Source organism: Vicugna pacos, chromosome 13 (assembly GCF_048564905.1).
Source record: "Vicugna pacos chromosome 13, VicPac4, whole genome shotgun sequence".
Taxonomy (NCBI): Eukaryota; Metazoa; Chordata; class Mammalia; order Artiodactyla; family Camelidae; genus Vicugna; species Vicugna pacos.
Genome location: NC_132999.1, coordinates 32,506,970 through 32,521,628, shown reverse-complemented (window position 1 = coordinate 32,521,628; position 14,659 = coordinate 32,506,970). Strand labels below are relative to the sequence as shown.

Genomic DNA, 14,659 nt, shown 5'->3' with positions numbered 1-14,659 from the left:
TGTAGAATCTATATCCCCCTCTCTTTGTTCTTATCAGCTCTGCCTCAGTTCAGGCTGGGAGAACATTGTGTCCAGCACCATCTTCCCACCTGTTCAGAGCCTCAGCTTACAAACACATGGATCCCTCAGTGTGACTGTCATTTTTCTAGACAGTTCTCTCATTTCTGTCCTCAGGGAGGGTTTGTACTTCTGTCTGCACTTCATTTAGGGGTAAGAAAAGCTTTGGCTTCAAGGAAAGGGGTTTCCAATCCTAGCAAGCAAGTGAGTGGTGAGCGGTTAGGGAAAGAGTTCTACTCTACCTGGTGTTTTATAGATGTTATTATATCTTGAAAACAGCTTTACTGACGTATTTAATTGATATACAAAGAACTGTACATATTTAATGTTTACAAGTTGGTAAGTTTGGACATAGGCAAACACCCATGATACCACCATCACAGTCAAGGTAATAGACATATCACCACCTCCAAAAATGTCCCTTGTATCTCTTTTTGTTAGTCTATGTGTTTGTTTTGTTGTTGTTGTTGTTATAAGAATACTTAATGTGAGATCTACCCTCTTAACAAATATAAAGTGCACAATACAGTGTTAACTAGAGGCCCTGTATTATTACGTTTAATCTTCACAATAACTATAGGAGATAGATATTTTCATTCCCATTTTACAGATGTGGATCCTGAGGCTGAGAGAGGTTAATTTTTTGCCCAAAGCCATACAGCTAGTTGGCAGAAGAGCTAGGATTCACATTTTAGTTTATCTGACTTTTTAAGCCTAGGCTGTCCTTATTAGGTTATAATGTCTCCCCTTTTCTGTCTGCCCTGGTGCCCCATTGGCTGAGCTGAGCCACAGGGAAAGGATCGCTAATCTTGGTGCTCTTAAAAGAGGCAGGACTCAGGAAATTTCTGAACAACACTTGAGGGACACAGTGGGCTCTGCTTACACACTCCAGAAGGAGGGAGTGATACAAAGCTATAATTAGCTCAGCGGCCTGGGGTCAGTAACCGAGAGGGTTCCAGGATGGGGCCTGTAATGACTACATTGCTGAGCTTCCAGGGATCCTGGAAGATCTAGAAGCCTCTGCATTTCAAGCAGTAAATGAGCCCCTTGCCCAAATCCTACCCTGTTGGAAGGCCCAGCAAGAACTCAGACAGGTGTGTGGGAATGAGAGTTGGGAATAAGGCAGGGTTTCAGCTCCTGAAATCCTTACACTGACACCCAGCCTGGAAACTTAGATGCTCCTTCCTCTCTCCCACCCCCCCCCACTACCTCTAAGTGATGTTTTGGTTTACTTGTTATTCTGCTTTCACCTGCTTTCCTGTTTTGACCTGATTTTTTACCTGGAAACAAATGGAGAAGGTGGTCCTGTGTGGAGTAGTGGGAAGCTGGATTTGAATCCACGTTCTCTCTAGCCATATGAATGCAAACAAAGGATTTTACCTTTAGGAATCTTAATTTTCTCACTTGGGAAATGAGAAAATGATACTTACCTCAAGGGGCTGTTGGGAGTATCAAATAAGGCAATGGATACAAAGGCATCTGGCACAATGCCTGGCACAGAGCAAATGTTCAATAAATACTGGGTAGTGGATGCATTGATGCTTCACAAATGTTAATCACCTGAGACTTCCATGCTTGGCACTGCACTTACTACTTAGGAAAATGAGTCGGTCCTCTTAGGCAAGTCTCAGGTGTGTCATTGAATTACAGCGAGAGGACGCAAGCTCATCCTGTGGTCCTCCCTCACTCACAGGCAACAGGGAAAGCTCTTGGCCGAAGGCCCCCTGCTATACCAGCTGCTGCTGCACCACCACCATCATCAGAGGCAGGTGACCCAGGGGCAGGTGGGCCTTAGTACAAAGAGTCTGGGTGGCCTCTAGCTTGTCTGCCATAGCTTTTGAGGGTAGATAGACTTTTCAGTCCTGTCTCTGAGCCTCTGGACTAGTGCAGAACAAAATGGCACTGTTTATGGAGCCAGGTAGAAGCTCAGCATGTCCCTCCGCTCTCCTCCTTTCCTTTTTGTATAGTTGTCTCGGTATAGTTGTTTGGTGGCTCTACCCTGAGAAGGAAGTGAGCAGACCAGAAGAGAGGCTAGAGCGCCCCCTGCTGGGCTTGGTGGGCTGGTAGGTTCAGGCTCCTTCATTGGCCAGGTTGGTGCTGTCCTCCATCTCAGTGCTGAAACCCTTCCCCTCTAACCTGAGACCATAGGTATAACCTGGTCCAAGAAAGCTAGGGAGTTGCTGAGCAGGCCAAGGCCACAGGGCGGTCCACTGCCAGCCCCTGGTCCCTTAGCCTTAGCCTCCCAATGTGGAGAAGCAGTCATTTTGCAAACATCCTACAAACACATCTGCTTTATAGCCATGTCTTTTTCCCTCTTAAGGATTGCTAAATGTTAGTAGGGTCCATCCTCTCTAATTCAGAGACATGTCACTTGCTTAGTGTTAAATGATACATTTTATACTGTACACTCTGTTGTCTGACATCAGGAATATAACCGTCTGTTTCATGTCATTTCTCTCCAGAATTATGGACTAGGAGGTGTTACCAGCAACCCCTTAGAGAAGAAAACCCCCTAGTTTCTCCATGACAGATGTTCATTCAGACTCCGCTTGCATACCTCTAGTGACGAGAAACTCAGTGTCTCTCAAGGAAGCCCATCTAATGATTGATGTCTCTTATTCACTAGAAGGTTTTCCTCCTTTTTGAGCTGAAATTTGCCTTACTGAGACCACCTCCCTTGATTTGGCTCTTACCTTTGGCAACACAGATCAAGTTTGCTTCTTTGGACTGAAAGAGTGTTCAAGATGTTTCTCAACATTTCAAAGATTGTGATCCTGCTTTCCTGCCCCTACTCCCTTTCATTTTTCACTTCAGGGATAAACAGCTCTAGTCTCCTCATCTGTTTCTAACAGGAAATGATTTGCAGACACTTCACTGTCCTGGTCCCATTCCACGTAACAGCTATCATTTATTGAGCACCTTTGCTGACATTTCCCACACCTAAGTTCATTAAACCTACATAAATATTGTAATGAGGTAGACATTGCTCTCACTGTCTTACAGGAAATTAAGATTCAGAGAGCTTAAACAACTTACCCAAGATCACACAGATATTAAGAGACAGAACCAGGGTCTGAATGCAGAATTAGAACCCAGAGTTGCCTGGCTCTAAATTTTTGCTCTTAAAGCGCTAGCATGCCTGCTGCCTGTAAGGTCTGTGACCCAGTTAATCAATGCAGGTTTTAGAAAGTGGGATCTGTAACAGGCTATTCCGTTGATAAAAAGTTGATGAAAATAGATGATGTTTTTACATCAGTGAGGATTTGACTAAAATAGATAACAGTTTACTTCCAATAGAATGTAAATGTGCCATGCCATTATTTATGCAGTATAGATCTGTAAAACAATCCATCTTAACGCCAAAAAGAAAGTAGGGTCTAAAAATGGTCACATTAGGGAAGCAGTGTGACCAGGGAAAAGCAGATCTGGACTCTCATCACTCTGATTTTATGTGACCTGCCTCTGTTTATGCTGTCTTCAGAGATGCTATCATTTTGGAAAGGCCTACCATGATGCTGGCTCATGCTGAGCAGGCTGCAGTCAAATAAACTCCCCAGGTCTCTGCTACAGGAACTGAGGGATAGTCAAGTGTTGGCTATTCATCCTTATCTTGATGACAAAGTTCCTGACAGCAAAGTGAGGGTTACACCAAATTTGGGTCGACTGGCTGGTTCTTGAGGGAGCGAGAGACCTAGAGGGAAAGGCGCCAAGAACGCTCAGAGGAACAGAGAAGCTGCATGAAGCTCTTTATTTGTGTTCCTCTGGGCAACAAGAGCCCAGGGGAGAAGCTGTATTGACAACACAACGTTTGTAGCCAACTTATGGTTCTTTGTTATCATTTCTGAAAACCAATCAGCAATGGGAAAATTAGCTTTGCTCTCAATTTTTGCAACTGACTTTGAAAATCTTCAACCCAAAGCAAAAGGATGCTAAACCGAAGCTTTGTGCTCAAGGCCCTATCTCCCTTGAGTCTCCCTCCCTCTCCCTAGTTCCTAATCCTCATTTCCGGGAGGTCATTTTAATTAGCAGGCTGTCATGGTGACTCAGCCTGCTGCTTCACAGACAGGAGGGGAGCTGACTCCCTCGGACCCATTCATCATGCAGAGGCACTTTACTCTGTAGAAAAATGCACAATATCGAGCTTGCCCCACTTTGGGAATTGCCACTGCCGCTGTTTTATTTGATCATCCCCACCTGCCTTGGAGTGCATCCCTGTGTCTTTTGCATCTTCTGTGCCTGGCAGGCAGCCTCCCCCAACCCCCACCCCATCTCCAATTGCAGATTTTCCATGCCCACCTCTTTGGTGGTCAGGTTTGATCTCAGACACCAGGATCTAGAGATCTTAACTATGAGAGAGCTTTTGGAATGTGCAGCCAGCACTTTTTGCTTTAAGAGCTAAAGTTTTAAATTAAACTACCCAGGTTGTTGGAAAAGAACTCTCAGAGCAGTTTTCTGAGGTTGCATGCTGGGGTTTGGAGAGTCAGGAAGCATGCAGCTCATAGATAAAGCGACTGTCTGTCTAAGACCACCATGATCTCAAAAATCCTGTCCCGTTGTTCCCAACAGTGCATTTGTCTTTGGGTTATCTGTGTTGCTGATGTTTGGATCAGCAAATGCGGAAACTGCATTTCTAAAACTATAAACAACTCGCCTATTCTAAAAGGTAACCATCTGTAGTAACTGTACAACTTAAAGCAGTAGAGGGGCTGGAAAGCACTGACCTGAGAAGTGTCAACCTCTCAAAAAGGATGTGGCTTTTCTTTGCCTGTGAGGATGTCTGTGTTCAGGAGAATAGTATCTGTACTCGTCTGGTTTAAGTCTTCTGTTTTGTTCCTTAAGCTGAAGGCTCACGATCGATTTTCCATTGGTAAAAGGGAAAATCAATGGTGAGATTTCTCATTTTTTCCCCTTCCTTTTCACTAGCTTATTCATTATCTCACAACCCTTATCTTGGAGACTAGAGAAGGGTGATTAATTTCATGCCTCAGCAGAAAATGCATGCTCCTGTCACCACAAGACCTCCCTGGACTCCATGTCCTTAAAAAGAGTGTGAAGGGTCTTTATGGTTCATGGAGCTCTTCTTGTCCCCTTTGCCGTTGGGGTAGTTGCTGGCCGGGCCCCGCAGGAATGGGTGCTTGTAGGGAGGGGGTTTTTCTTTCCTGCAAAGGGGAAGATAACAGAAAGAGAGAAGAAAGACAGCACATATACACACTATACTGAATTCACTTGTGTGCATGTCTATCTCCTCCACTGGACTGTGACCTCCTGGGAGCAGTGGCCTTGACTTCCTCTTCTCTGCCTCCCAGGGACCCATCCCAGGGCCTGGTTCAAAGCAGGCAGTGTGACTTAATGAATGACTCTTAGATGGATGGACGGATACGTTGCATCATTCTGATTCTAGAGAAAAACTGTCCTGCAGCTCCACGTCTTCCACATTTTCTACCTAGATTCTAATCGTTCTATCCATTTCACGATAGGCTGGGGATAGACACACAGAAGAAGCTATAGCTTAACAGGGTCTGGGACCTCATTGCCTTCATAGCCATCATGGGCTCCCTTTGTATTTCTCAGCATAGCCTCATTGTGTTATTTTGTGATGAGTCTGTCTCCGCCACCAGCCTGGGGGCTCTCGGAAGGCTGCGATGTGTCTAGTTCATCTCTGTATCCCAGCCCCCAGCGCTCAGTGCAGCACCCTTCACACTACTCTTTAGTAATCTGCCACTGTCTGTTCTGCTCACACACTAGACTAGAAGCTCCAGGTGTCCAGGGACCAAGTTTTATCCATTTTTGCATTTTTCCTCGTACAAGGCATTGTTTGTTCATTATGTTGTTGACTAGTGTCATGACATCGATGTGTCATTCATACGCTGGACTAAGATTTATTTCAGTAGAAAGAGTGGACAAGCCAGAAAGAACTGAACTGAATCCCCCGGTCAGCTATATATGACAGGTGTGACCTTGGGCAAGTTATTAAACTTCTCCGAGCTTCATTTACAAATTAATGGTGAAATATTCTAGTCTTGCAGAGTGGTGCGAAGTTAAAGGAGATAATACGAATCAATACACCTAGCGTCTTCCCTTGCTGACCGTGACTTACAAAGGCGTGGTGCTAGGTGCTAGGGATGGTTTGATGGACTCTGGAGGTGACAGAGGTGAGTCAGACATTGATGCTGTCCTCAGGCTGCTTACAGTTTAGTAGAGGAGACAGTTGCACAAAATAATAACTGCAAAAAGGGGATAATAGAGAAGTACAGTGCGTAGCAAAAAATGGTAAATGCCATAGACACGGGAATCTCTTGAGCCACTTGGTTTAAGATTCAAGAAGTGACTCCTTATAACCCATCTTGCTTTGACCCTGGAGTACTCATTTTCCTTCACTGCTGATGAGTCATGGATAAAGTAAAGATAGAATAGACGGCAGCACAGAAAAGGGCCACCCTGTCCTAACATGTCTTCCCTGCCCCCAGGAATCTCACTGCCGGAAACTGCACACTCAACGGAGAGCTAACGTGGCCGGGCTGCCTAGTGTGGGTGAGATACCTCTAGACCTTAGTCCCCATCAGCAGCCCGGGACACATGCTTGGCATGTTGTTCACAGGCAGTGTCATCTTGAAGAAGCCTCTTCCCTTCTCTGAGCCTCCATTTCTTCATTTCTAAAACAGAGACGGGCCCATGTCCTTCCTGCCTTGTAGGCATGGTAAATGGGGGTAGGGAAGAGCTTTGCCAATTACAAGGTGCCATTCATATATCACTGAGAATGTGGTTCCTCACACCCAAAGGGAGCATGGGAAATAAGATGGGTATGTTTCTTTGGGTCAAGGAGGGTGTGCAAGCCCAGGTGTAATCACAGGTAGGGCAGCCCCAGGTAGATGGCGTGTGCAGGGCTGGCGAGGAGTATGAATAGGTACGGAATGGCTGTGGGGCGATACAGAGGCAGAGGGCCTCTGCAGCTGGCGAAGAGGGCACAGAGAGAAGGGGGCCGGAAGGCAAGCATCTGGGGTCTGGGCCCCGCAGAGCTGCTTCTCTTCTACCTCTCCAGACTCGCCTCCTCTGGGAGGCCGACTCCCGAGAAAATAAGCCTCTCCCTTCTCGAGGCTTCTGCAGCACTTTGCGCCTCCTCCCTCAGCACACCACTTTCTAGGGAGTTCTTTGCCCAGCTTTGCCCAGCTCACGGGACTGTGAGTCTGATGCCTCTGACTTTTCTCTCTGGTTCCCGAGTGGCCTGGGCCGGGGGTGGAGGAGGTGCTTGAGGACAGCTTGGTGACGAGAATGAACCCTCGGCCCCATCTTTGCCGGCCCTACTCCTCCAGCCGCCCTGGCCTGTCACTGCCTTGGAGTGTGTCTTTCCATGTTCTGCTTCTTGCCTCCTAAACCCTCTCACCCAACCTGCAGTAGCTGCTCTCCCCTTTCTGTTTCATCCATTTGAAGTCTACCTGTCCTTGAGCACCAAGTTCAAACCCCGCTTCCTCCCTGAAGCCTTCTGGGGATACTCCTGCTGGCTGCCAAGTGTGTGCCAGATGATGTGGGAGAGTAATTTCTCATTTGGTCTCATGTTCCTTTGCTGTAACATGCAGGGGTTGAAGTAGGTGATGCTTAGGGGCTTCTTCACTTCTACTATTTTGTAATTCATCCATTCAGGGCTTATTTAGGACTTACTCCCCACTAGGACCTGGACTGTGCACTGAGGTTACAGGAGTGACTAAAACAGTGCCTCAAGGAGCAACCCATCCAGTGGAGGAGCCAGCCCTGTGAAGGTGCCATGACGAGACCGCATGGGACGACCACACACACGTGCATGCACACATGCAGTGAGGGAATCCAGCAGACAGGAGGTAGGTCTACCTCAGGTGGAGAACAAGGACAAAGAAACAGTGCAATATTTGGACTGGGCTTTGAAAGTAAGATGGTGTTCACTATCTAGAGATAAAGGAGAGAACATCCCAGGAAGACAGAAAAGGGTGAATATGAAAATAACTGATTGGGGGTATAAAGTGGTAGAAAGCAGGTGGGGTGGAGAAGGTACAGGAGAATGGCATGTCCTAGGAGGCTGTACATGAAGTTTCAAATGTAGGCCAGGACTTTGAATAGCAAGAAGAGGGGCTGAAATATCCTGAAGGTAATGGGGAGCCATGGAAGGCTTTGGAGAGAGGGTGTAATCTGATGGGTAGCTGAGCAGTTTTACACATTGTGCTCAGTACTGTTTATCTCTGCATATGTACATGCTTTCCCCACTGTAAATTTGGGCTCCTGATGGATAAAGTTTATGTTCCTTCAGCCCCCAGTGTAGGGCCTGCCACATGATGGGTTCCAGTGTGAGAAATAGCTGATGATTCCCACCCCACCCCTACTTACATCAAAACTGCATGGTGGAAGCGGTCCTCCCAACCCATCATGTGCCTGAGCCCACCTCGCCCTCGGAGGCCCACCCACTCTCCATGCTCACTCTCTGCCTTCCCGCTGAGGCTCACCTGGCCTGCTCATTTTCATTTTCCTTGTCTAATTTTTATCCACCTTGATGGTGCATTTTGAGTTTGAGCCCTGTGACTGTGACACTGTGGTCCAGGTAAGTGTAGGGTCTCAGTTTTGATCATCAAGGCCACATCCCTGAGCCTGTGCTCTCCGGCCCACATCCTGGCCCTCCCCAGGCAGCCTCTCTGAAGGGTGGCCCGGCACCCAGGGACGCTGACAGGCTTCTGCCAGCACGTAGCTGGAAACCAACACGATATAATTATCCAGAGATCAGGGAAAACAGAGATTAATTTTGAGTCGAAACATGTAATTTTCCTTTAAAACTAGAACTGCTGTAATTTTCCTTTAAAACTAGAACTGCTCTTTCACTTACGTTATGCTTGGGTGGAAAATAATACAAAAGTGGAGAAGTATTCAAGTCCCAAACCTGAGCCTTGTGTCTTCCTGGGATTCGTTTTGTCAAGAGTTGTTGACCAATTAGAGCTAAGTGATATTGATAGATGGAGAGGGTGTTTGTTTTCCTTAGCTGAAGGGTGGCACATTTACCCCAAGTCCTCAAGGCTGTGAACTTTGGGGAATGGGCTCCTTTCTAATGAGGGCTCCAAGGCTCAGGGCAGTGAGGTCCCGTGAGCCGCTGAAATCAGAGCCTGAACTCTCTTTTGGGGTCCCACCTCCCCCATCTTGAAGAACTCTTCACTAACTTGCTGAGAACACCAGGCTGGGGCTCTTGGGGCCTGGCTCTAGCCCTGGGAGTGACCAGTCCTGTCTGCATCAGGAAGGTTGCTACCCTCCCTGAGCGTCAGTACCATTTCACTGACTGTGCAACATGCAAGAACAAAGTGGTAAAGGATCAGGATAATTTTATTCAGGCTGCAGAGGACCTGAAAGAGATAATCCCCACATTAACTTGTAAATGAGATTCTAAGAATTCTTTTGAGTTTTATAAAGCTTTAAATTTTTTAGAACTTTAACCAATCAAGAATGACTTCTAAGAATGAACTGAGCACCTTTCTCTAGGGGGGTGAGCTCCTCAAGGTCAGGGTCATGCCTTAATCATTTATTCGTTCAAGCACCCCCTCCCCTCAGGGGCCTAGCATGAAGTGTTTTTTTCCCTAAGAGAATGAACGGGAGGTATACACGCACGCATGCTCAGTACAGCCTAGGTACTGGGAGTACAGAGAAGAAACAGACGCCCTCCTTCTGAAGGGCTAATCCACCAGGGTGGAGGGGAATGACTGGAGACAGTCTAAGTCAGAGTACAGTGTCATGCAGACTCCACGTGGAGCCTGGGGCTCAGAGAGGTGGGACCTGAGGGAGCATCCGGTCCAACCAGAGAAGTCCAGGGACTCGCCCTAGGCCATGATGAGCTGCCTGGAAATCTGGACTGCAGCCCAAAAACCAGAGGAGATGGAAGCGTGTACTGAGTACCCACTGGCTGCCAGGCACTATGCCAAGCTTGTATGTAATCTTTAAAACCATCCTTAGAGGTACTTGTTTAGAGAAAGGGTTCATGAAGCTAAGAAAGTTGCCAAAGATCCCACAGCTAGAATGAGCCTGAGACAGAATTTGAACCCACACTGATAGAAAGAAAGGCTTCCCACTCGAGGTGGAGCTTAGCTAGACTTCAATCCAGCTTTGGAATCATAAATGCCTAGGGTCAAATACTGCCTCTGACAAAAAATATCTTTGATCTCAGGCAACTCTGCACCTTTCTGAGCTTCCTTTTCCTCATTTGTAATGTCAGGAACAAATTATCTCTGAGGAATAAATAAGACTATGAGCAAAAAGTACTTCACTTAGTAAATAAGTGATTAACATTGTTTTTGTTAATAACAGGATGGGGGAAAGTGCATCAGTACAAAGGCCTTGAGGCAGCAGAGCACTCGGGCAAGGTCAGTGGGAAGACTGGTCTGGCAGGAGCATTAAGTTGGATATTGTCATGTCCATCAAAGAGGGTGGACCACTGGGTAGGGCAGGGGCAGCACATTCCAGATGCCACTGGGTGTCACTGCCCAAATGCTTCCTGGGAACACCCAGCACTGAGCTCTGGTCCAGCCCTCAGGAAGGACACTCATCTCCTGACCTTCTCTCTTCACTGATCCAAGAAATTGGCCCCAGCAGAGGATCTGAGGTGAAATTTCTCAGGGGTATGTCCTCCCAGCCCTGAGCCTTGCATCATGAGGGAAGAAGTCATGTGCTGAGGGTACACACTGCCTGGCACTGTGCAGGGTGCTCCACTGCATGTCTCTAAAGTCTACGTGGGCATCATTGTCCCCACTTTACAGTTGAGGAAATAGAAGGATCAGAGACCTTCTAAGCCTGGATGACAGAGGAATCCTAGAGGATCATCTGTCAGAGGAGACCATATGGAAACACCCAGACTAGCTTGGGACAGCTTCCCAGCAACTCCCATCCCTGTGGGTTCCCATGTTAGACCCAGAAATGTGACCACTGCCTCACTGTCTGACCCCACAATACTTTAGAATCGGGAAATGTGCTTAAGCTCTTCTGCCCCATGCACACCCTGTGGCATGGCTGGATGGGAAACAGGGCCAGAGAAAGGCTGAGGGAAGGTGCCCCTGAACTGGAAGCCACTGAGGCACGGCACCAGCCCCCACCACTCGGGTCTGCACTTACCGCAGTCTTGGCATGGGGATCGCCACTTTCTCCACCACAGGGTTCAGCCGGTAATAATCCAGAAACGTTCTCGCCACGTTCCGCCCCAGCTTCATATCTGCAAGTGTGTGCGTTAAGGAGCCACTTTGAAAAGAGGCTGAGACAGAGAGAAAAGAGGATAGTAATAAAGATGATAATGGTATTAAAACAGTATCACTATGCCCCGTTTTAAGTGTTGTTATGAACTGTGTTTGATTTTCACAAAACCTTAAATGTTTGTTAGATACTGTTAGTTTCCTCATTTTACAGATGACGAAACTGAGGTGCAGAGAAGTTCAACAATTTTCCCAAGGTCACAGAACTGGGAAGAAGAGGGGCCAACATATGGGTCTATGTAGTCTCACCCCAAAGCCTTGATCGGAGCTTTTAGAACCTACTGAGTACTTTCTGGAATCACTGGGCTCTTATGGTCTGGCTTCAGGGGGCTCAGGGTGGAGGCAGATTAGCAAGACCCAAGGGCAAGGGACCCTTTGTTGTGTATAGACCAGGGCCTGCTTGACCCTTGGGGATCAGTCATCTACATCAGTAACCATGGGGAAAATAATACAACTTCACCCTGAACGATATCCCCATTCCACCTTGAAATCTACCAATAATGAATCCTTAGGGTGAGGATTTGTGACCTTTTATAGTACAAACTCCCTGAGGAAGGGGAAAGGGCCAATTCCATCTTGACCATTACCACTTTAGTATAAATTAATACAACAGTCATCTGTTTAACAATGTGGAGTATCTGCTCTGTGCATTATATCTCACATCTCTGGGCCTTCACACGAGCTAGTTCCTCTCCCTGAAGTGCCTCCCCCTTCCCCTTGGCTAGTTTTTAACCATCAATTCTCCAATAGGGTGATACCTCTTTAGTAAAGCCTCCCATGGTACTCCTCTCCCCAGGTCTGTGATTGGTACCCTTGCCCCTTACTTCCATGGCTTCTGAACTGACTTCATTCAAAGCACTTAGCTTTTATCCCCTAGCTGTCAGCTCTGAACATCACTATCAGTATTCAGTATCTTGTAGTAACCTGTAAAAAAGAATGAGAACGAATGTGTATGTTCATGTATGACTGATCATCCTGATACTAAAACCAGACAGACACTACCAAAAAAGAAAATTACAGGCCAATAACATGATGAACATAGATGCAGAAATCCTCAAGAAAATATTAGCAAACAGAATCCAACAGCACATAAAAAAGATCATACACTGTGATCAAGCTGGATTCATCCCAGGGATACAAGGATGGTTCATCATATGCAAGTCAGTCAGTGTGACACACTACATCCACAAAAGAAAGGCCAAAAACCACATGGTCATCTCAATAGAGGCAGAAAAAGTATTTGATAAAATTCAACACCCATTTATGATAAAAACTTACCAAAGTGGGTATAAAGGGAACATATCTCAATATAATAAAAGCTATTTATGACAAACCCACAGCCAGCATAATACTCAACAGTGAAAAACTGAAAAGTTTGCCACTAAAATCTGGAACACGATAAGGATGCCCACTCTCACCACTTCTATTCAACATAGTCTTGGAAGTCCTGGCCACAGCAATCAGGCAAGTAAAAGAAAAGGGACCAAAATTGGAAGAGAAGAGGTAAAACTGTCACTATATGCAGATGACATGATACTATATAGAAAACTCTAAAGGCTCCACACAAAAACTACTAGAGCCAATAAAAGAATTCAGCAAAGTAGCAGGATACAACATTAAAATACAAAAATCAGCTGCATTTCTTTACACTAACAATGAAATAGCAGGAAAAGAAAGTAAAGAAACAATCCCTTTTAAAATCACATCCAAAACAAGAAAATACTTAGGAGTAAATCTTTCACCAAGGAGATGAAAGACTTACACATGGAGAACTACAAAACACTGATAAAGGAAATTAAAGATGACTTAAAGAAATGGAAAGCTATCCCATGCTCTTGGATTGGAAGAATCAAAATTGTTAAATGGCCATACTGCCCAAGGCAATCTACAGATTTAATGCAATCCCTATTAAATTACCTGTGACATTGTTCACAGAACTAGAAAAAATAATCCTAAAAATTATATGGAATCACAAAAGACCTAGAATTGCCAAAGCAATACTGAAGAAAAAGAATGAAGCTGGAGGAATAGCCCTCCCAGACTTCAGACGATACCACAGAGCCACAGTAATCAAAACAGCACAGTATTGTCATAAAAACAGACATATGGACCAATGGAATAGACGAGAGAGCCCAGGAATAAACCCACAGACCTACAGTCAATTAATCTTTGACAAAGGAGGCAAGAATGTACAATGGAGAAAAGACAGTCTCTCCAGCAAGTGGTGTTGGGAAAACTGGACAGCAGCATGAAAATCAATGAAGTTATTAGCACACATCATACACAAAAATAAACTGAAAATGGCTTAAAGACTTAAATATTAAACAAGACATGGTAAACCTCCCAGAAGAAAGCATAGGCAAAACATTAGCTGGCATAAATCTTAGCAATTTTATAGGGCAGTCTACCCAGGCCAATAGAAATAAAAGCAAATATAATAAATGGGACCTAATTAAACTTACAAGCTTTTGGACAGCAAAGAAAACCATAAGTAAAATAAAACGACAACCTACAGAATGGGAGAAAATATTTGCAAATGATGTGACTGACAAAGGGTTAATTTCCATACTATATAAACAGCTCATATAACTTAATAACAAAAAAACTAAACAACCCAATCCAAAAATGGGCAGAATAAGACCTAAATAAGCAATTCGCCGATGAAGACATACAAATGGCCAAATAGGCATATTAAAAAATGCTCAATATCACTAATTATCAGAGAAATGCAAATCAAAACTATAATAAGATATCATCTCACACCAGTCAGAATGGCCATTATTAAAAAAGTCCACAAATGATAAATGCTGCAAAGGGCATGGAGAAAAGGGAACCCTCCCACACTGTTGGTGGGAATGTAGTTTGGTGCAGCCATTATGGAGATTCCTCAAAAAGCTAAAAATAGACTTACCATATGATCCAGCAACCCCACTCCTGGGCATATATATCTGGAAGAAACTCTGATTTGAAAAGATACATGTACCCCAGCGTTCATAGCAGCACTATATACAATAGCCAAGACATGGAAGCAACCAAATGTCCATTGACAGATGACTAGATAAAGAAGCGGTGGTATATTTGTACAATGGACTACTACTCAACCATAAAAAAGAATAAAAGAATGCCATTTGCAGCAACATGGATGGACCTAGAGATTGTCATTCTAAGTGAAGTAAGCCAGAAAGAGAAAGAAAAATATCATATGATATCACTCATATGTGGAATCTAAAAAAAAGAAGAAAGAGGACACTAATGAACTCATCTACAAAACAGAAACAGGCTCACAGACATAGTAAACAATCTTATGGTTACTGAGGGATACGGGGTGGGAAGGGATAAATTTGGGAGTTTGATATTTGCAA

General features: G+C 45.2%; 1 protein-coding gene and 1 long non-coding RNA gene across 3 annotated transcripts in view; one reads left to right on the top strand and one right to left on the bottom strand.

The window, feature by feature from the left end:
* Positions 1-14,659, top strand: part of LOC116283086 (uncharacterized) — a 43,892-nt gene that overhangs the window by 18,558 nt on the left and 10,675 nt on the right. Inside the window, exon 2 of one of the 2 annotated variants that reach the window (XR_004192608.2) lies at positions 7,724-7,889. The exons of the other annotated variant lie outside the window; for it this stretch is intronic. This is a non-coding gene — a long non-coding RNA (uncharacterized lncRNA). The remainder of the gene's footprint in view (positions 1-7,723; positions 7,890-14,659) is intronic. 2 annotated transcript variants of the gene reach the window in all.
* Positions 3,789-14,659, bottom strand: part of LOC102529815 (AGBL carboxypeptidase 4) — a 121,208-nt gene continuing 110,337 nt past the window's right edge. Inside the window, 3 exon segments of the mRNA XM_072974492.1 lie at positions 3,789-5,110; positions 5,113-5,216; positions 11,164-11,260. Coding sequence (XP_072830593.1) covers positions 4,989-5,110; positions 5,113-5,216; positions 11,164-11,260 — 323 coding nt within the window. The 3' untranslated portion in view covers positions 3,789-4,988.